Source organism: Haliotis rubra, unplaced genomic scaffold (genome assembly GCF_003918875.1).
Source record: "Haliotis rubra isolate DU_JTF1 unplaced genomic scaffold, ASM391887v1 Scf46, whole genome shotgun sequence".
In the NCBI taxonomy this organism is placed as follows: Eukaryota; Metazoa; Mollusca; class Gastropoda; order Lepetellida; family Haliotidae; genus Haliotis; species Haliotis rubra.
In genome coordinates this window covers 218,477-241,891 of record NW_025767146.1, presented here as the reverse complement: position 1 = coordinate 241,891, position 23,415 = coordinate 218,477, and the positions used below count along the sequence as shown (strand labels likewise).

Below are 23,415 nucleotides of genomic sequence, written 5' to 3'. Positions count from 1 at the left end.
GGATGAAACACCACTAACAGATGATATATGTGAAACCAATGCACGAGACTGGAGGAGAACTCAGGGCAAGGATCCAGTCTTATCCATCATCATGGAACGTGTACGATCCGGCCAACGATTGGATAGAAGCCAGCACCTTGGTGATCCTGAAGTTCTCAGCTACTCAAAGGTGTTTCAGAGCCTTAGGAGTAGAGGAGTGCTTTTTCGTATCATCACAGTGGATGGTGAGGAACAGGAACAACTTGTTCTCCCTAAGAGATGTCGGCCATCAGCCCTGCAAAGCCTTCATGATGATGTCGGGCATCCTGGACGAGATAGAACATTATCACTGATACGGGAGCGATTCTTTTGGCCAGGGATGACAAAGGACATAGACAGCCACCTTCAGAGGTGTGATAGATCAAATCGCAAATCAACCACGATGAGAGCACCTTTTAGAAGGCATTCAGACGTCACAGCCACTGGAGCTTGTGTGCATGGATTTCCTCACACAGGAACCTTCTAAAGGTGGACAACAACACATTCTCGTCGTGACAGATCACTTTGCAAAGTATGCCCAAGCCTATCCTACCAAGAATATGACTGCCAAAACCACTGCGGATGTGTTCTTCAACAACTTCATTGTATACTCCTGTTGCTTACCCAAAAGGATACATTCTGATCAAGGCCAGAACTTTGTTGGAAAACTCATGACGGAACTGTGTTCTCTAACTGGAATGGACAAGTCCAGGACAACACCCTACCATCCAATGGGCAATGGGATAACAGAGCGCTTCAACAGGACTCTCCTAAGCATGTTGGGTACTCTTGATCCAGACAAGAAGAAAGACTGGAAGAGCTACGTGGGACCATTGGTGCATTCCTATAATTGTACCAGACACGAGACCACTGGACAGTCACCGTTTTCCTGATGTTTGGACGCCATCCCCGTCTGCCTATTGACCTTGCTTTTGGATTGGACATCACCAATGCCAAGTCATCATCTGTATCCAAGTACACAAAGGCACTACAAGACCGACTCAAGACTGCATATGACCTGGCAGTGAAGAATACCAGTACTGCTCAGTCACGACAGAAGACAAACTATGATCTCAGGACAAGAGCTGCAACCTTAGAGATCGGAGACAGAGTACTGGTGAAGAGAGTTGCTTTCGAAGGCAAGCAAAAACTAGCAGACAAGTGGGAGGAGGAAGTATATACTGTGTTGCATCAGCCCAACCTCTCCATACCAGTCTTCACTTTGGCTAAGGAGAACGGAGATGGACCTAGAAGAACACTTCACCGGAATCTTCTTCTTCCAATAGGTTCATTATCACCCCAGCAGCAAGTGAAGACACCACCTATCCCAAGGCCAAGGAAACTTAAGCCAGAGAGCATTCCAAATGTCACTGAGGATGTCACCATCGAGGCAAATGATGAAAGTGAGGAAGAAGATCCAGTAGAGATCCTCGTCTTCTCATCCAAACCTGCGGTAGCAACTGATAACCCAGCTGCAAGGCCAACCGAGGAGAATACAGAAGACACTGAAGATGCCACCAGTTCACAAGTAGTGCCACTACCATCGGAACAGGAAGAAACTTCAGTGAGTACTGAACCAGCATTGGAGCTTGATGTTCATATGGATGAGGACCAACACGTGGATGAATCTGGAGATGTTCACGACTCTGGGCATCAGGAACCTCAGGAACTGGACATTGACGCAATAAAGGAAGAGCCTCAGGATCCAGAGGAGGAGACACTCACAGAGACTACAGTGTCTACTGCAGTACCATCACAGGAGACTGATGGTTTGGAGGAGCAGTCCACGGAGGAAGAGACAGTCCCAAAGACATGTGACGTGGCCCCTGTAAATCCATCACCGGAACCTGATGGAACAGCCGAAGAGGTACCTTCTACATTGCAATCACCACCGAGAAGAAGACGACTGTTACTACCGCAAGTACCAGTTACAGCTTTGAGGAGATCGACACGGCAAAGAAGAGCACCTCAGCGCTATGGTGACATTGTGATGTCAACGTCCGCATCTCAGGCAGCCTGGAGGGAGAGGGCCGAGTATCTGAGGTCACTGTATGATGACGGAGCTTTCGACAGGATGCCAACTCACATCTCAAGAGCCATCATGGACCTGGTACATTGCAAGCCCTAATGATGAGGACATCATTCCCCTGTGGAGGGAAGTGTGTGGCAGGGACATACTTTGTATGTCTGAGTGTTAGGATTAGTTTGCGCCAGTTAGCTTTAAAGTATTGTAAATAATCATTAATTCTCTGTCTTTATTTCAGCATCCAATAGGCGCTGATATATGCAATGTACATATGTATTTTAATATATTGCTTTGTTTCAACTCACTACGCAGTGACTGAAAATGAAACACCACTAACAGATGATATATGTGAAACCAATGCACGAGACTGGAGGAGAACTCAGGGCAAGGATCCAGTCTTATCCATCATCATGGAACGTGTAATGATCCGGCCAACGATTGGATAGAAGCCAGCACCTTGGTGATCCTGAAGTTCTCAGCTACTCAAAGGTGTTTCCAGAGCCTTAGGAGTAGAGGAGTGCTTTTCGTATCATCACAGTGGATGGTGAGGAACAGGAACAACTTGTTCTCCTAAGAGATGTCGGCCATCAGCCCTGCAAAGCCTTCATGATGATGTCGGGCATCCTGGACGAGATAGAACATTATCACTGATACGGGAGCGATTCTTTTGGCCAGGGATGACAAAGGACATAGACAGCCACATTCAGAGGTGTGATAGATGTCTCAGGCGCAAATCAACCATGATGAGAGCACCTTTAGTAAGCATTCAGACGTCACAGCCACTGGAGCTTGTGTGCATGGATTTCCTCACACAGGAACCTTCTAAAGGTGGACAACAACACATTCTCGTCGTGACAGATCACTTTGCAAAGTATGCCCAAGCCTATCCTACCAAGAATATGACTGCCAAAACCACTGCGGATGTGTTCTTCAACAACTTCATTGTACACTACGGCTTACCCAAAAGGATACATTCTGATCAAGGCCAGAACTTTGTTGGAAAACTCATGACGGAACTGTGTTCTCTAACTGGGATGGACAAGTCCAGGACAACACCCTACCATCCAATTGGCAATGGGATAACAGAGCGCTTCAACAGGACTCTCCTAAGCATGTTGGGTACTCTTGATCCAGACAAGAAGAAAGACTGGAAGAGCTACGTGGGACCATTGGTGCATTCCTATAATTGTACCAGACACGAGACCACTGGACAGTCACCGTTTTTCCTGATGTTTGGACGCCATCCCCGTCTGCCTATTGACCTTGCTTTTGGATTGGACATCACCAATGCCAAGTCATCATCTGTATCCAAGTACACAAAGGCACTACAAGACCGACTCAAGACTGCATATGACCTGGCAGTGAAGAATACCAGTACTGCTCAGTCACGACAGAAGACTAACTATGATCTCAGGACAAGAGCTGCAACCTTAGAGATCGGAGACAGAGTACTGGTGAAGAGAGTTGCTTTCGAGGGCAAGCACAAACTAGCAGACAAGTGGGAGGAGGAAGTATATACTGTGTTGCATCAGCCCAACCTCTCCATACCAGTCTTCACTGTAGCTAAGGAGAACGGAGATGGACCTAGAAGAACACTTCATCGAATCTTCTTCTTCCAATAGGTTCATTATCACCCCAGCAGCAAGTGAAGACACCACCTATCCCAAGGCCAAGGAAGCTTAAGCCAGAGAGCATTCCAAATGTCACTGAGGATGTCACCATCGAGGCAAATGATGAAAGTGAGGAAGAAGATTCAGTAGAGATCCTCGTCTTCTCATCCAAACCTGCGGTAGCAACTGAAAACCCAGCTGCAAGGCCAACCGAGGAGAATACAGAAGACACTGAAGATGCCACCAGTTCACAAGTGGTGCCACTACCATCGGAACAGGAAGAAACTTCAGTGAGTACTGAACCAGCATTGGAGCTTGATGTTCATATGGATGAGGACCAACACGTGGATGAATCTGGAGATGTTCACGACTCTGGGCATCAGGAACCTCAGGAACTGGACATTGACGCAATAAAGGAAGAGCCTCAGGATCCAGAGGAGGAGACACTCACAGAGACTACAGTGTCTACTGCAGTACCATCACAGGAGACTGATGGTTTGGAGGAGCAGTCCACGGAGGAAGAGACAGTCCCAAAGACATGTGACGTGGCCCCTGTAAATCCATCACCGGAACCTGATGGAACAGCCGAAGAGGTACCTTCTACATTGCAATCACCACCAAGAAGAAGACGACGGTTACTACCGCAAGTACCAGTTAGAGCTTTGAGGAGATCGACACGGCAAAGAAGAGCACCTCAGCGCTATGGTGACATTGTGATGTCAACGTCCGCATCTCAGGCAGCCTGGAGGGAGGGCCGAGTATCTGAGGTCACTGTATGATGACGGGAGCTTTTCGACAGGATGCCAACTCACATCTCAAGAGCCATCATGGACCTGGTACATTGCAAGCCCTAATGATGAGGACATCATTCCCCTGTGGAGGGAAGTGTGTGGCAGGGACATACTTTGTATGTCTGAGTGTTAGGATTAGTTTGCGCCAGTTAGCTTTAAAGTATTGTAAATAATCATTAATTCTCTGTCTTTATTTCAGCATCCAATAGGCGCTGATATATGCAATGTACATATGTATTTTAATATATTGCTTTGTTTCAACTCACTACAGTGACTGAAAATGAAAAAGTTAACAATTCATGTATTTTAAATAAGTTTCTTGATTTCAGCTCATATCAGCTCTGAAACAATTCATATAGTTAATCGCTTAGTTTTAGTAATACAACCAATAGTGTCTACCCAACCGTGACAACACGTTACGATTGGTCCATTCAAACCTGCATGCTTTTTCTATGCCTGAACACCTCGCACCCTGACACAACTGACAAAACTTGTGTGAGAGACAGACAAACATAGGCGTCAACTTAATTTTCATCAGCACACAGTATTCCATCGTCTGCTATGGCAGCCAGGCATAAACACGGGCCCCTGTGCCATACATAGGGGTTTATCGTGTATGTTGAAATCTACATCCACTTGGAATAAACAGAACTTACAACCCTGCATTCACTTTGCGTGTCGTCATTGTGACCCTGCTACACTGGTATGAGTAATCTCAAAGCCTGCAAACTCCACGGTGTCTTGTGCAAAAGTGAACTTTTCAGGGTTTAAAGTAATGCCATTCCTTCCACAGATGTCAAGCCAATTAAATGCCTGGAAGAAGGATCTCTCAATGTCATCAGCCCACAGGAGTGCGTCATCCACACACTTGGTTTTGTTTGGCACATCAGACACAATCTCGTCAAAGCGTCTTGTGTATCCATCTCCAGAGGCGATATATCCTTGTGGAGCAGTGCGATATCTATATCGGCCCCATGGTGTGATAAATGTGGTAAGGTGTTTATCCTCATCTCGAATGGGGACACTGTGGTAGCCATTCCATGCATCGAAGACAGATTTCTTCTTATTCTGTGGCACTGATCTGGCTTGGTGGAAGGGGGATTGTGTGTGATGTGTCTCTCTAATGGCATGGGCATTGAGAGCCTGAAAGTCAACAGTGCGTCGCGGCTTGCCATTCTTCTTTGGACAGACGACCATTCTGTGGCACCATGTAACCGTTTCTCCAATTGGCACTGGCTCCAGCACACCTAGTCTGACATCCTGGTCTAGTCCGGCTTTGACGTCTTTCTGCCAGTGAAGTGGGACAGGGACAGGAGTGTGGTGAGCAACAGGCTGGGCTACCAGATCGACCATCAGTTTCATGGGAGGTCCATCAATGAGGGGGGAGAGGTTGGTGCTAGGGAGATGTTGAATGTGCTGGACTTATAGAGGTCAAGTAGGTATTCTTCCAGTTTACCGCGGTTCTCTTCTGTTGCGGGGGAAAGGTAGTTTGGTTGGCAATTTAGGAGGTGGTCCACGCTTTGGGCAGTCACATTTCACATCATTTATCTCTGAAGCATCGCTTAGTGTAGAATCATCATTGAAGCTGTCATTTCTGGGCACTTCCCCAATTGTGGGAAAATTTCCTGTGATCATCCCCAGTGAGATACAAGCCTCACGACTGAGGAAGAACTTGTCAGAGTTGTCTGTGATATAGACCACCTGTCTTGTTTCAATTGTTTTCCCTGTTGGGCTCCTGCCATACAGCCGTGTGATGAGGGCACCAAGGATATTGATACCCCTGTTATTGGCAGCACGCATCTTGAGAGTCACCGGAATGAGATTCTGTGTTTTCAGTCCAAGTTTGTGTGCGATCTTAATGCCAGCAAGGCAGCTCTGACAACCTGTGTCTGCCATGACGACAACAGAGGCTCTTCTTGGTCTTGAGGATAACATTGAGCCAAAGCCTAGTCTGTCATAGTCTTCTGCATGGACAGCCATCGATAGGTTGAGGGAGGGCTGGGGCCGGGAGGCTTGTTTAGTCCATGTGTCCATCAGCTGATCATATAGGTGGTGATCAAGGTGAAGTGTCTTCTTTCCTTGGCGCCAGCTGATGTCAGTGAGTGAGCAGAGCATGTCAAAGACCGCACCGTGGAGGCTTCTCAGCTCTCAGTTTCACTTTGCTCTGGCACACTGTGTCAAAGTGATTGTTGCGGTTACAGGATGAACACATGCGACAGAAGGCAGGACAGTGTTTTTTTCCTGATTTTCAGGGATGCACTTTTTCCATGCCCCTTTTCTTCCACAGTAGAAGCATGACTCGGACGTATCCAGTTTCTTGGATGAATTAACAGCTGTGTTCTTGTTTCTTCGGTAACCACTGCTAACAGCTTCCACAGACTGGGAGTCCAAAAGTCGAGATGCCGAGCTTTTGCCTGATTCCTTGGCTTCCACAAATTGAAACACCTGTTCGAGATTCATGTCTTGGTTCTTGTCTCCAAGGAGATCTAACTGGATTTCAGGGTCATTTAGTCCACGGGTGAGTACATCGCGTAGGATTGTCTCCGTGTAGTTCACCTCCTGATAGCACCCTGGACATGCAATGGTGAATTTGCAGACGCCAGCCTGACCTCTTAGCCTTGCACCGAAGGAGCGAACAGTTTCATCTCGATCCTGAGTCATGCTGTGGAGGGTAACGCGAGCTACCATGGTGTTCTCCTCTCTGACAGCAAGGAGTCTAATGGCCTTCAGGACATCTTCATCGGATTTTTCTGTGAGGGATCCGCCAGCCGAACGTGTGAGATCTCTGCGCAGTGTCTCGTCACAGCATTCAAGAAGCTTCCTTCCCTGTGACCTTGGTCGCCTGGACATAGTCTTTCCATCTGGATTTAAAGTATGACCAATCTTCGCTTGTTCCGGCAGATGATATGCTTGGTCGTTTCACTTTTTCTACTTTGGCAGAGACGGCAGGTCCTGTAGTGTGGACTGTTGCATGGGCTGTTAAGAGTGCTGCTACCACCACAGAATCAAGGTCTTCTGTCACGAAGTCGCATGACGGAATAGGGCATCCAACGACTGGCATGTTTGTGTCTTGAAACTGTAGGTTAGAATCTCTGATGTACCAAGTTGCAGAGGTGAAAGATCTCCATCATAAATAAGTAGGCAATACTTTTTACAGATGACTGTTTATTCACGGTCGATCATAAATGATGGAGATCTGCAATGAGAGTAAACACATCATGTATAACATAGACAATTAAATAACATATAATCCTCTACTCCGAAGTCCAGGCACCCTGGCTTCTGTGCTCTCACCCGTGGCAGTACGATCATGCAGATGTAGTACCCGGATGTGAAATTGTCAGCTATGTAGACATATTGAAATGCAAGTCTAGACAGTTTCCTATGAAATTTAATGTGAATATACAATGCCTTTTAGAAATGATCAATTCCAGCATGTGGTATGTTTACGCCTCTGGATCAATACTAGGTTGGTGAAAATCTGTTACGCGAAGCAGCAGTGAGCTATTCATCGTTTCAGGGAGCTATTCAGGTATTCAGGGAGCTATTCAGTGTTTCAGGGAGCTATTCAGTGTTTCAGGGAGCTATTCAGCTCATATGTATATTCTGGATTACAGTAAAGTACAGCTGAAGGAATTTTGGGAATTGAGCATGTCATAAGTCACGCACTATCAAGACACTGAGCACATCGTGGGAATTTTCATAATTGTAGTATGAGTCAGATGGATTATTGACAGGGGCAGCAGTGAGGTGTAAAACTTGGGGGACATAGCAGCAGGACCCAGCGTGGCTTCGTAGCGTCGGTCGGAACTATGCATATAGTCACAGATGGCGACAATGACAACTGTATCGACATTGCTAATACAGTATGTAACTAATTTATCAATAACGTTGGCGAGCCTCAGCCCAGACACGCCCGACTCCAGCATATATATTTTGTGGTTTATTCTCGACGAAAGTTGCACGCTGTGAATGAGTAGCCGACCAAATAAAACTTCTCAATCTTTTCATTTCTTTTTCAAAACAATTAATCTATGAGTCCCAGTGGTAATGTATCCAAATTTAATGCCCACCGAACGTGATACAGCATAAGAATTCGATTCCGTAAAGTCAGCCCGTCCATTATAATAAAACCAGATGCGTTATCCAATGTACTTATAGAACGGTGTCTGCACAGGACGTCGACCCTTGGGTGAAATGTCACGGTTCAGTTAAGAAAAAAGGTCGACGTCCTGTCCATTTGACCTTATACCAATTAACAGGGGATTAGAAAAGACAAAGAAATAATCCAGTGTTTTCACAAGGCGATAATACCAATTATGCGGTTGAGAGCACAGACAACAGGAGAAAAGTACTGTATTTCGTCCATTTTATTTCTTATACAAAATCATCCAACATGAAGTAGGTGAGATGCACCATTTGCAAACTGGTTCATCTGAAAGATAGTCAAAGTAAATTTATTATTTCCTTTTACACATTATTTTACAAAGACCACGTTACACCTCTCTACTGCTATATACACATAAATATATATGTATAAATTGTAAGAATTGTTAACAAAATCTATTAAACGATATGCAAAACATGGTCACGTACATTATTCAGATTTGATATATCTATTTTACTTTTATATGTTCCTTAGTAACAGATTGATATCAGGCATTGACAAGATGCTTACCGTTATGTCTACTTGGACACGGGGATGAGCATGGTCACCTTTCATCATCGTCACAATGTCACTGACAGTTGACGCAGTGAAATTACACTTCTTGTCTGTGCACTTCCAGGATATCCAGTTTCGCTTCACTCATAAATCCACCAACACACAGGTATCTTCCACCACCAGATGTAACTGTGTATTTGCCATTTCGAAATTGAATGCAATCTACCGCGTGTTCCTTCCTTAAATATGTTCATCATTGTGAAATTCACTCTCATATGTATGATAACATTGATGACATGTTGAGTGAACTATGTTCACGCCTTACGCGATGCTCCGGTTATGGAAAATCTTAAAACAACACCTACTAGCGGATTAGCGTGACTCTAGCAACGCCTTCAACATCAAAGTTTACCGGGGGTCGACTTCATGTCCATAGCGAAATTTCAAAAGGTCGACTTCTTGTCCATAAACCTATAAACATATATTGACTGTTTTTGCAACAATTTTGACAACATTATAACCAACACAAGCCCCTTATCAGCACAAGCCCCTTCCATATATTTCTTAACTGGGGTGTGGAAGAGATCTGATTGGGTATTTAAAGACATGGATATTGAAGTGGAACAAATCCTAACTTAGCTGATTTTCTGTTCAGTTGTTCATAGACTTGTGTAATGCAATGTTTAGCCACATCTAAATGCTTGCAGCAACAGGTAAATGCTTTCAGCAACAGGTAAATGCTTGCAGCAACAGGTAAATGCTTGCAGCAACAGGTAAATAACCCAACAGGGCGTGTGTATTGTGTTACATGTAACCTGTGACACGAGTTATATTGACAAATAAGGTTAAGGTTACATCCGGCTATAAGTTAGCTTTCATAGCATCAAGTATAGGGTTATCATGCATGTGTTAGAAACAATGTTCCACATCAAACCCATGTACTCTCTTAGTGACACCAAGACACAAAAATAATGTACATACAGCTGTGAGGGTCACGTGCTATTCTATGACTAATAACGTCACCAGACCAAAGATAGTTCCAGAAACGAAAGTGAAAGTAGAACGGTTTCTGGTAGATACACGCCCCTTTAGGAACGTTCCACGTGATGCCACGTAGCTCATATATTGACTGACGAGCTTACGTCCATATAAAAGCCGAGCGCTTCACAACACACGCAGAAGACTGTTGGGGTAAGTCATTCATTCCTTACCAGTCAGTTTCTTATCAAAACTGGCCGTCTAGTTTTTCTTAGTTATTGTACTGGATCCAGTTGTATCATTGCTTCATTAACTAATGTCAACCTTAAACCCTAATGATACATTATATCCTTAATCCATACCAAGTCATTGCAACTCAGATCACTTGGCGAGAATTTGTTGTGAATAAGGACACTATATTTTCGTACGAAAGCCCAGAGGGGTCAAAATGGTTTTTTGAATTTTCTGTTTTAAAATTGGTAACTACCACTTTTTTCTGGTAATTGCCACTTTTTTCTGGTAAATACCACATTTGAAACAAGTAATTTATATATTTTAGATTTTACTTATTCATATTCATTTTATGAGTTTTAAAATAATCTCTTAATATCACGATTGAACTTTCATTTTACATACTGAATGTTATGTAATTGTTTTTCCATTTTAAAAAATAACGCCATCGATTATTGATTGTTGCATTTAAGTTTGCATATAGCTTCTACAAATATATTTTTATCATTTCAGATTATCTAGATACAATTGTAACATTTTCAGCTTCGGTATTAAAGATAAGCCAGAGCTTACATTTTTTATGACATTAATGTCTTGTCTAAATCTAGAGTTTATTTTGTGCATTTTCATTTTGTAATTGACTGATGATTAAACTTCAACTTACTCGTTTAATACACATGTATAGAGAATCTCACCCGAGTGTCTTTGATTATCAAATATATCACCACAAGTTGATAAAGTCACAAATATCCGAGGCATGTCGAGGATATTTTTACTTTTATAAACGAGTGTTGATATACCTGCATTTGATATCAGAAGACACGAGGGAGAGATTCTATTTATCATGAAAAAATCACTCTTCATTAGTTTTCAATATAAAAAGTGTACATCTCTGATCTGGTACTGCCATTAGACTTGCACAGTAGCGATGATTTTGCATTACCATAGCGGAATGATGCCCCCTTATCTTTATAAACATACATGACCTTTATGTAGCCATTTGACGTGATAGGGGAAAATCCATTTCAACACATATACAAGATTGAGTGTATAACGTTATATACAAGAACACAAACTAATTTAATACATACCTATGTCATTCAGGTATCAGGCAGAATTTTGTTCGCTCACACTTTCCGTAAAGATGCCAAATTGAAAATATAGTAGCACAGTACTTTTATCAGTGCACGATAAAAAGCAGAGAAATTTACTGTTTTTAACGCATAACAAAATTAGGAGTAACATTTAGCAGTGTCTACTTTTCAAACCGAGTTTATACCATGAGATAGGACATTTAATACTCTAGATTTCTGTGTAATTTTATAGCTGTAGGTAGATCCAGTGCGGCGCAAACGAAATTCTGGCGCAACGTTCACTTTTCCAGTAAGTTTGACCCGTGAAGATCCGGGGTAGAATAGGTCTTCAGCAACCCATTCTTGTCATAAAAGGCGACTATGCTTGTCGTAAAAGGCGACTAACGGGATCGAGTGGTCAGGCTCGCTGACTTGGTTGACACATGTCATCGGTTCCCAATTGTGCAGATCGATGCTCATGCTGTTGATCACTGAATTGCCTGGTCCAGACTTGATTATTTACAGACCGCCGCCATATAGCTGGAATATTGCTGAGTGCGCCGTAAAACTAAACTCACTCACCCACTCACTCATTTTCAGTAAGTTTAATGACGCTCTAATGATACCCTAGGACCTTCATTAAGTTAATGACACTCCAATGACAACACGACGTCATTAAAACGTTAGTACAACAGAATTTAATGATACATTACGAAATGAACGTTTAATGGCATGTAAATACGTCATTAAAGTTTGATACAACCGGGTCCTGGGCTTTCGAACAATTTCCGCCAAGCCCACTTTATGGCGAAGGAAGATATGGGACATTATCGGCGACATTCACGTGATCAAACGTGATAAAATGAAGATGTCATCGATATTTAATTAATGTGGAATGAAGAATGAGGACATTGTTAATCGATATACAACTTATTTATTCTGCATAGGCGACGTTTCGACATAGATTCTGATGTCGTTGTCAAGCAAGTGGTACATGGGAAGTAATTTGGGTGATTATATACATGTGATGTTTATACAACAGATGAGGGATGAGGCGAAAATGGGTTGTTTATGCAATAGAAGAGGTTGAAAACACAGATGGTATACAGGATTAAGTAGATTGATTGGAAGCCAGTTGAGAGGATATACATATGTTGATTGTCAGCCAGTAGAGAATGATGTTCATATTTGTTTACACAGATGATTAAGGCGTCAGGAGGAGAGTATCTTATGGCTGACAACTTCTTTATTATGAGGAATACACGTTTCGGAGTATATCCTTACCCCTACATCAGGTGAATGAAGGAGTGAGGATATACTCCGAAATGTTGTGTTTTTCATGATAAGGAAGTTGACATCCATAGAAAAAACTCTCTTCCTTGCCTTGTGTGTATCACTTCTTTAATGACATTCAAAAGACCTCATTCTTCATCTCCTCAACTTCTAGAATGCCAATCAGAGAAGTTAATTATCCCCCGCCGCGCGTTTACAGCGAAGCGGGGCATATAGTATTAGGCTCCGTCCGTCCGTCCGTACGAATTGGGATACCTTAAGAACCATTGACTAGATTCTTTTCATATTTGGTACCTAGGTTCATCACAGTATAAGAAAGGTCCCAGTCAGGTTTGGTGACCTTGACCTTCATTTCAAGGTCACCAGGGGACTTTAAAGTTTTTCTCTTGTCAACGAGATATCTCAAGAACCATTCACTTCATATTTGACATCAAGCTTAATCTGGGGAAAGTGCAAGGCCTAGTCGATTTTGGTGCCCTTCACTTAATTTTCAAGGTCACAAAGACTCTTTGAATATTTCAGCACGTTAAATTGTATGTTGAGATAGTCAGCAAGCTTCATCTAATGAAGGCGCAGGGCCCAGTCAATTTTGGTGACATTCACACAATTTTTAAGGTCACTGTGACACTTTGAAGATTTCAGCATGTTAACCTGAATTCACTGGATTTACTTCATATACTTTCAAGACTTTCCTTAAATGTTTTTCAATAAGCAATTTCTTTTGTATCATTTTTGCATACTTCATACACTATGTATTCATGTCAAGGTCAATGTCAGTCTTGAAAGTATTTGTGTGTTTGAACAACTAAAGAGCAATATATCAAGAGAGGTTGACTAGTCATGTTTTTGTTGACATTTAACTTCAGTTTAAACTTTCATTACTTTTTACGTTTGATTTGATAATTTGCGGTTGGGGATTATGTCACCTTACTGACAATGCTTGTTATAATGTTCAGTTCGATGTATTGTGTGCACAGTTTCGTGACAATAGCGAGCTGATACTTAATATAACACGCACAAGTCAGTGTAATTTAAAAAAAATGTTCACATGCTTAAGTTAAACATTGTTTACTAACATTCCGCTGTCTTTCATCCACAGACTATTTACAATCACTTGTAACAACATGTTGCGAACGTACGTCGTATGTTATCTGCTCCTCATCAGCGGTCTGGGCGTCCGTGGCACAGGTAAGTGGACCATCACAACCACCTGTCATGTTCCGTTAGGAAGCAGCTTCTTCACGACAATGTTCGGCTGTACTGACGGTACTTCAGCTTCTTCACGACAATGTTCGGCTGTACTGACGGTACTTCAGCTTCTTCACACGACAATGTTCGACTGTACTGACGGTCCTTCAGCTTCTTCACACGACAATGTTCGACTGTACTGAGGGTACTTCAGCTTCTTCATCACAATGTTCGTCTGTACTGACTGTACTTCAGCTTCTTCACACGACAATGTTCGTCTGTACTGACGGTACTTCAGCTTCTTCATCACAATGTTCGTCTGTACTGACGGTACTTCAGCTTCTTCACACGACAATGTTCGGCTGTACTGACGGTACTTCAGCTTCTTCACACGACAATGTTCTGCTGTACTGACGGTACTTCAGCTTCTTCACACGACAATGTTCGGCTGTACTGACGGGACTTCAGCTTCTTCACACGACAATGTTCGGCTGTACTGACGGTACTTCAGCTTCTTCACACGACAATGTTCGGCTGTACTGACGGTACTTCAGCTTCTTCACACGACAACGTTCGACTGTACTGACGGTACTTCAGCTTCTTCACACGACAACGTTCGACTGTACTGACGGTACTTCAGCTTCTTCATACGACAACGTTCGACTGTACTGACGGTACTTCAGCTTCTTCACACGACAACGTTCAACTGTACTGACGGTACTTCAGCTTCTTCACACGACAATGTTCGGCTGTACTGACGGTACTTCAGCTTCTTCACATGACAATGTTCGGCTGTACTGACGGTACTTCAGCTTCTTCACACGACAATGTTCGACTGTACTGACGGTACTTCAGCTTCTTCACACGACAATGTTCGGCTGTACTGACGGGACTTCAGCTTCTTCACACGACAATGTTCGGCTGTACTGACGGTACTTCAGCTTCTTCACACGACAATGTTCGGCTGTACTGACGGTACTTCAGCTTCTTCACACGACAATGTTCGACTGTACTGACGGTACTTCAGCTTCTTCACACGACAACGTTCGACTGTACTGACGGTACTTCAGCTTCTTCATACGACAACGTTCGACTGTACTGACGGTACTTCAGCTTCTTCACACGACAACGTTCAACTGTACTGACGGTACTTCAGCTTCTTCACACGACAATGTTCGGCTGTACTGACGGTACTTCAGCTTCTTCACATGACAATGTTCGGCTGTACTGACGGTACTTCAGCTTCTTCACATGACAATGTTCGGCTGTACTGACGGTACTTCAGCTTCCTCACACGACAGTGTTCGGCTGTACTGACGGTACTTCAGGTTCTTCACACGACAAAGTTCGGCTGTAATGACGGTACTTCAGCTTCTTCACATGACAATGTTCGGCTGTACTGACGGTACTTCAGGTTCTTCACACGACAAAGTTCGGCTGTAATGACGGTACTTCAGCTTCCTCACACGACAGTGTTCGGCTGTACTGACGGTACTTAAGCTTCTTCACATGACAATGTTCGGCTGTACTGACGGGACTTCAGGTTCTTCACACGACAAAGTTCGGCTGTAATGACGGTACTTCAGCTTCTTCACACGACAGTGTTCGGCTGTACTGACGGTACTTCAGCTTCTTCACACGACAACGTTCGACTGTACTGACGGTACTTCAGCTTCTTCATACGACAACGTTCGACTGTACTGACGGTACTTCAGCTTCTTCACACGACAACGTTCAACTGTACTGACGGTACTTCAGCTTCTTCACACGACAATGTTCGGCTGTACTGACGGTACTTCAGCTTCTTCACATGACAATGTTCGGCTGTACTGACGGTACTTCAGCTTCTTCACACGACAATGTTCGGCTGTACTGACGGTACTTCAGCTTCTTCACACGACAATGTTCGGCTGTACTGACGGTACTTCAGCTTCTTCACACGACAATGTTCGGCTGTACTGACGGGACTTCAGCTTCTTCACACGACAATGTTCGGCTGTACTGACGGTACTTCAGCTTCTTCACACGACAATGTTCGGCTGTACTGACGGTACTTCAGCTTCTTCACACGACAATGTTCGACTGTACTGACGGTACTTCAGCTTCTTCACACGACAACGTTCGACTGTACTGACGGTACTTCAGCTTCTTCATACGACAACGTTCGACTGTACTGACGGTACTTCAGCTTCTTCACACGACAACGTTCAACTGTACTGACGGTACTTCAGCTTCTTCACACGACAATGTTCGGCTGTACTGACGGTACTTCAGCTTCTTCACATGACAATGTTCGGCTGTACTGACGGTACTTCAGCTTCTTCACATGACAATGTTCGGCTGTACTGACGGTACTTCAGCTTCCTCACACGACAGTGTTCGGCTGTACTGACGGTACTTCAGGTTCTTCACACGACAAAGTTCGGCTGTAATGACGGTACTTCAGCTTCTTCACACGACAACGTTCGACTGTACTGACGGTACTTCAGCTTCTTCATACGACAACGTTCGACTGTACTGACGGTACTTCAGCTTCTTCACACGACAACGTTCAACTGTACTGACGGTACTTCAGCTTCTTCACACGACAATGTTCGGCTGTACTGACGGTACTTCAGCTTCTTCACATGACAATGTTCGGCTGTACTGACGGTACTTCAGCTTCTTCACATGACAATGTTCGGCTGTACTGACGGTACTTCAGCTTCCTCACACGACAGTGTTCGGCTGTACTGACGGTACTTCAGGTTCTTCACACGACAAAGTTCGGCTGTAATGACGGTACTTCAGCTTCCTCACACGACAGTGTTCGGCTGTACTGACGGTACTTAAGCTTCTTCACATGACAATGTTCGGCTGTACTGACGGGACTTCAGGTTCTTCACACGACAAAGTTCGGCTGTAATGACGGTACTTCAGCTTCTTCACACGACAGTGTTCGGCTGTACTGACGGTACTTCAGCTTCTTCACACGACAATGTTCGGCTGTACTGACGGTACTTCAGCTTTTTCACACTACAACGTTCGACTGTAATGACGGTACTTCAGCTTCTACACATCACCATGTTCGGCTGTACTGACGGTACTTCAGCTTCTTCCCACGACAATGTTCGGCTGTACTGACGGTACTTCAGCTTCTTCACACGACAATGTTCAGCTGTACTGACGGTACTTCAGCTTCTTCACATCACAATGTTCGGCTGTACTGACGGTACTTCAGCTTCTTCACACGACAGTGTTCGGCTGTACTGACGGTACTTCAGCTTCTTCCCACGACAATGTTCATCTGTACTGACGGGACCTCAGCTTCTTCACACGACAATGTTCGGCTGTACTGACGGTACTTCAGCTTCTTCACATCACAATGTTCGGCTGTACTGACGGTACTTCAGCTTCTTCCCACGACAGTGTTCGGCTGTACTGACGGTACTTCAGCTTCTTCACACGACAATGTTCGACTGTACTGACGGTACTTCAGCTTCTTCACACGACAATGTTCGGCTGTACTGACGGTACTTCAGCTTCTTCAAACGACAATGTTCGACTGTACTGACGGTACTTCAGCTTCTTCACACGACAATGTTCGGCTGTACTGACGGGACTTAAGCTTCTTCAGACGACAATGTTCGGCTGTACTGACGGTACTTCAGCTTCTTCAAACGACAATGTTCGACTGTACTGACGGTACTTCAGCTTCTTCACACGACAATGTTCGGCTGTACTGACGGGACTTCAGCTTCTTCACACGACAATGTTCGGCTGTAATGACTGTACTTCAGCTTCTTCACACGACAATGTTCGGCTCTACTGACGGTACTTCAGCTTCTTCATCACAATGCTCGGCTCTACTGACGGTACTTCAGCTTCTTCACACGACAATGTCCGGCTGTAATGACGGTACTTCAGCTTCTACACACGACAATGTTCGGCTTTACTGACGGTACTTCAGCTTCTTCATCACAATGCTCGGCTGTACTGACGGTACTTCAGCTTCTTCACACGACAATGTTCGGCTGTAATGACGGTACTTCAGCTTCTACACACGACAATGTTCGGCTGTACTGACGGTACTTCAGCTTCTTCATCACAATGCTCGGCTGTACTGACGGTACTTCAGCTTCTTCCCACGACAATGTTCGGCTGTAATGACGGTACTTAAGCTTCCTCACACGACAATGTTCAGCTGTACTGACGGGACTTAAGCTTCTTCATAGGACAATGTTCGACTGTACTGACGGTACTTCAGCTTCTTCAGCACAATGCTCGGCTGTACTGACGGTACTTCAGCTTCTTCACACCACAATGTTCGGCTGTAATGACGGTACTTCAGCTTCTACACACGACAATGTTCGGCTGTACTGACGGGACTTCAGCTTCTTCAGCACAATGCTCGGCTGTACTGACGGTACTTCAGCTTCCTAACACGACAATGTTCAGCTGTACTGACGGGACTTTGCTTCTCTCAGATACAAAGTCGGGGTGTAAATGGGGATGCAGAATGTATTTTCTCAAATTTGACCATGGTTGCTGCAAATGGTGGTCTCAACCGAGCGAGTTTAATGGCAAAATATCTGTCATATAAATGGAATATATTAAAGGTGTACCAGCCTCTTTATAAACGTTATCCTCAAGATGAGATTTCTATCGCCTTATTTTATGGTTACCTATAAGGTGATGAAACATGGGTTTAACCGTCACCGCTTGTCAGTCTGACGACAAAATATAAATAAACATGTGGCATGTGTAATGATTATTCCATTCTTAAACTAATGTGAATACAGACAATGTGAACTAACACTCCCAGAACTAGAATGTTCTCGCATGTTTGTGGCTGAAATTTAGTATCGAGGTCGTCAGTTTTGTCATCTTGACTTTCTACCTAGTCCCGAATACCAATTTAGAAGAATAATAATCCTAATGCATGAGATATTTATTCAAGGGGGCAAGGAGAAGAGTTTCTGGGATGACCCGTGGTGCTGGGGCCCCGCTCTTGTGGGTGGAGCTATGCTAGGGGCGGTACTCGGGACATTTGCTCTTGGGGCCGTGCTCGGAGGAATGGGGTTCACAGGAGCAGGGATTACAGCAGGCTCCCTGGCAGCGGGTGCGATGTCTACAGCTGCGACCACGGGAGTGGGCGCGGGGGTCATTGCAGTAGCACAGTCTGCAGGTACATTTGGAGCTTCTCCTAGTTAATTAATCACATAATCATTAATAACATTCTTACATTTTTAATTCGACCTTGGTAAATCAAATACTAGTATATGTTGTCAGCATGATCTTGCAATATGAAATACTTTTGTCTTGTCACAGGGGCTGCTGGTGTAGCTGTAGGAACGAAGGTAGCAATGGCCGCGGGCGGGGCCGTCATAGGCTACTTCTCTAGCGGGTGCAAGGAGCCAAATTGTTAAAAAGGAGACGAAAACAATTTGATAAGAAACTGACGATGTCAACTGGTTGCAGGTCGCAAATAAACATCCATGTGGCCGAAGATCACAGATTCTATTAAATAGCACATGTATATTTCAAACCTTGAATTTGATGTTGAACCATACAAAACAACACTTCCAACTGTCCAAACAACTTAGCAATCTGTAAGTTAATATTTGATGCAAAATAAGCTTTCATACATAGTCAATGTTGTTTAGGTGAACTTCAGCAGTGTATTCTTAATAAAGACGTTGACATCCATACAAGTGTTTTTTAATGTGTACAGTGAGTTTAGTTTTACGCCGCACTCAGCAATATTCCAGCTGTAACATATGTTATATTGGGATTCCACTTTCTCCGTAAAGTACAGATTCTAGTACTTTTATTGAGTACTTGTATTGAGTCCCGTCCAGGATTCGAACCCACACCCTCAGAGTCAGGCACCTAGTCGCCAGCACACAAAGTCAGCCGCCTAACCCGCCCAACCACCGCGGCTTCCATCGTGTGGCTGAGCGGTATACATGTTATATTTGACCACTTTTTAAATGACATTGTTTTTAATACTCAAGCTATATGTCAGCGGTCTCTAAATGGTCGAGTCCGGACCAGACAATCCAGTGATCAACAGCATGAACGCCGATCTACGCGGTTGGAATATGATGACATGTGTTATCCAAGCACGGGCAAACTGTAGCGCAAATAGGGTTGCCCAATAGAGAGACAAATGACCAGTTTTTCTATAGGCGAGCAAAGGTTGGCAACGTGCTTCCCTTGTTTCGGTTTAAAAAATATTTTTAATATCCAAAATTCCGCTGCCAGATGTATCACCCACACTACTCGTCATGATAATATCACCCAGTACTACAGTCTCTAAACTGGCTCCCCATCTCTGCAAGAATTACCTTCAAAATCCTCATTCTGACTCATGACTGCCCCTACAACGATAACTTTACCGACTATCTCAAACATCTCGTCTCCGTGTATCCCCAAAGAAGTCTCCGATCCCCTTCTGACTCTCTCCTCACCCAACACAGATCTCCAAACCAACTGTCTGACAGTCTTCTTCTTTGACAGCCCTCAACTGTGGAACTCTCCTCCAACGGAAATCAGGAACACCTCATCGAAACTTTTCAATCCCTGCTAAAAACCCATCTGGTCACTGCTGCCTTTCTGTAAAAACCCATATGAACTACCTCCTTCCCCAATATTGTCGCAGCTCCACTGAGCATCTCTACGGTTGGTATTTATAAATTATTATGTTTTACAGATTAAAGATGAAAATGCTGCAGAAAAGGTTCGGGTGATCCTGACACAGTCAGGCTGGTAAGGCTCATCATCAGCTCAGGGCCCTTGCCCCCTCTACACGCAGCCCAGACAGCAAATGGGACTTCTCCTAGGAAACACTAACTAGTTAAAAACTTTCCGGAGAATATGAAGGCTCCCCAACACTGCAGCCATCTGCATTACCCAGAGTGTCAGAAGGGCTGTACTCCCAGTGGAGAAACTGGGCACTCTCCTGATCAGGAGATCAGGAGGTACCAAACCTAGGGAACCGAGAACAATGGGGAGCCTGACGACAGTGTACTTGGGATGCACGCAAGACATTTCAAAGGCGAGGTCCGCATACTTAGTATGCTTTTCCTGAATCTTGCCAATCACATTGCTGTCAAAAGGGACAGACAATTCAATGATATAAATAGACTCATTGTGTGTGTATATTTAGAGATGTTGGGTTTTGTAAATACATGCTCATTTTTTGTGTATAACATTTTGCAATCAACAGACATCATAACATGTCATGTGTTCAAGTATCACACCTGCCTGTCTGTGTAATTACATAATGTGACAGAGACCGAACTCGGGCCATAAATCAATGCATTTTGTTTATGGTGTATAGCCTGATTGGTGTTAAGTTCAAATTGCATGTGGTCAGTGATAGCAGCTGTGTATTGAATGTTGTCATTAGCAGACAGGCAGGCAGACACACAGGTGTCAATAAAACAAGACATTGAGTTTAGTCTGTGACAACGACATATCTATATCACAGTTAGAAATTCTGTCAACGCTAAATAATGGCACTGCTTTTAAGTATCGAACTGAGAAAGTGACTCGGTAAGAAGTATCCAAAGGGTTTTTTAATTTACCCAGCCCTTTTACCTGCCAGGTAGTTGCGTTACCTGTCAGTTATCCCACACCTGGGAGGGCGTTTCTTACCGGAACTACGGTATACCCTCGTACTTCGGTCCTGACGATAAGGGATGTGCGAGAGGTACCGTGTCAGTACCCGAGGGCCCTTTGGACCTTTACCGTAGTTCCTCCAGCAACCACAAGACGATGATCTTCGTTCCACAGTTTTATTAACACTGCGTTGCTGGTCCAACCCACTCTATTTGTCACATAATTAGAAGACTTCAGCTGGGAAGCTTCAGTCTCAGTCGAAATGCTGGTGCTTTGAGTTTGTTTCTTAGTACGAAAGTTAGTGACAATCAGATGAGAGCTGATGCGCCCTAGACCCCAGGCTTGGGGTTCCTAGGAGCACACTCGTTCTCGGCTTCAGGTCTCGCACCACTCTCTCGTCTCTGAGCTTTGCTCCAGCTTAAAGCTGGGTTCCTACGTCACAGCCAACACCCTTTCCCATTTTTTCTATTGGTCAATAACCCATAACCTGACTATCTATTACTCTCCCCCACCTCTATTTCGTACCCCCAATACCATATTTGTAAGACTGTGAGGTGGATTCCAGGAATCTCAGAGTCTCTCTCCCCTAGCCATATATGACTCGTAGAGTACCAAGAACTGGTAGCTAGGTCCCGGACACGCCGCTCCGTCTTGATAGTGTAGTAGTTTTTTCCTACCTAAGCTATGAGTCACCTCATCTTGCCCCCATCAGCTCCAACGACCTACTTTCATGTTTATTACCTCTGCTACTGACTTCCCACCTTACAACGTTATCAATCACTTCACATCTTAAATATATTATCAAATCCTCTCATAATTAGTATCTTATCACCTCCCAATCACCTTTTATTAATAATGTCAATTGTATATCTATTATTGTAGCAAGTACAATAATCTCATGCCTATAATAGAAGAACGTGTGGTGAAATAGACAAATGAAATTATATAAACAGTTAATTTACTGTCATAACATATAAAAGCTCGCGCCTGTGAGATATCAACAAAACATTAGAAAAATAGATCACACCAAAGCCTTCACGGACAACCGCTTCCAAGCTGCGCGAACCTACTTTACTGCGCACGTGCTATAAGCGCAGCCCAGCTGTTGAAACCCGTTTTCCCCTGAAAAGTCGGGGGAAAATTAGTGAAACGTTTGAACTCCGCGTCTTTTTCGCGCGTCTTTTTTCATCGCGTTTTTTTTCAACTTTATAAGTTGAATTTGCATTTTTGACGATTTGTTTCGGTAAGTCCATACCGAAAGGTATCAGAATCTACAAAGTTGTGTTTTACGTTGCATGTGACCTATAAAGGTCACATGCAACCAAAAAATCAAACATAATTAAAACACAATTATCACTTATTCATGACATATAATATACATTGCTGGTTATGAAAAAACATATAAACAAAATTATAAGAGTACAATCGCAAATCAAAAGTGCAATATTGTGTACTTGGGTTTACTTCCCAAGAAACGAAGCAGCCGGGATACCGAACCCAGTCAGAGCGGGTGTGTGTGCACTCAAGTGTAACGGCTGGTTCATTTGCAGTTGTCCTCACGGCTCATTGTGTGTGTTTATTTAGAGATGTTGGGTTTTGTAAATACATGCTCATTTTTGTGTATAACATTTTGCAATCAACAGACATCATAACATGTCATGTGTTCAAGTATCATACCTGCCTGCATCTGTGTAATTACATAATGTGACAGAGACCGAACTCGGGCCATAAATCAATGCATTTTGTTTATGGTGTATAGCCTGATTGGTGTTAAGTTCAAATTGCATGTGGTCAGTGATAGCAGCTGTGTATTGAATATTGTCATTAGCAGACAGGCAGGCAGACACACAGGTGTCAATAAAACAAGACATTGAGTTTAGTCTGTGACAACGACATATCTATATCACAGTTAGAAATTCTGTCAACGCTAAATAATGGC

At 43.8% G+C, this 23,415-nt stretch overlaps 2 protein-coding genes across 2 annotated transcripts in view; both read left to right on the top strand.

The window, feature by feature from the left end:
* Positions 1-7,962: 7,962 nt before the first annotated feature.
* Positions 7,963-23,415, top strand: part of LOC124290257 (interferon alpha-inducible protein 27-like protein 2A) — a 117,336-nt gene continuing 101,883 nt past the window's right edge. The window contains exon 1 of the transcript XR_006901870.1: positions 7,963-7,977. The gene's annotated coding sequence lies outside the window, so the exon portion shown is untranslated. The remainder of the gene's footprint in view (positions 7,978-23,415) is intronic.
* On the top strand, positions 10,291-19,559 carry LOC124290260 (interferon alpha-inducible protein 27-like protein 2). Its single transcript, XM_046726986.1, has 4 exons — positions 10,291-10,299; positions 13,783-13,871; positions 18,811-19,038; positions 19,182-19,559. Exons 2-4 carry the CDS (start codon positions 13,808-13,810, stop codon positions 19,277-19,279), a joined length of 390 nt encoding a protein of 129 aa, XP_046582942.1. The 5' UTR covers positions 10,291-10,299; positions 13,783-13,807; the 3' UTR covers positions 19,280-19,559.

Coding starts and splice junctions, on each gene's coding strand:
- LOC124290260 (XM_046726986.1), top strand. CDS start 13,808: ATGTTGCGAACGTACGTCGTATGTTATCTGCTCCTCATCAGCGGTCTG. Junction 13,872..18,810: donor TCTGGGCGTCCGTGGCACAG/GTAAGTGGACCA, acceptor TATTTATTCAAG/GGGGCAAGGAGAAGAGTTTC. Junction 19,039..19,181: donor TGCAGTAGCACAGTCTGCAG/GTACATTTGGAG, acceptor GTCTTGTCACAG/GGGCTGCTGGTGTAGCTGTA.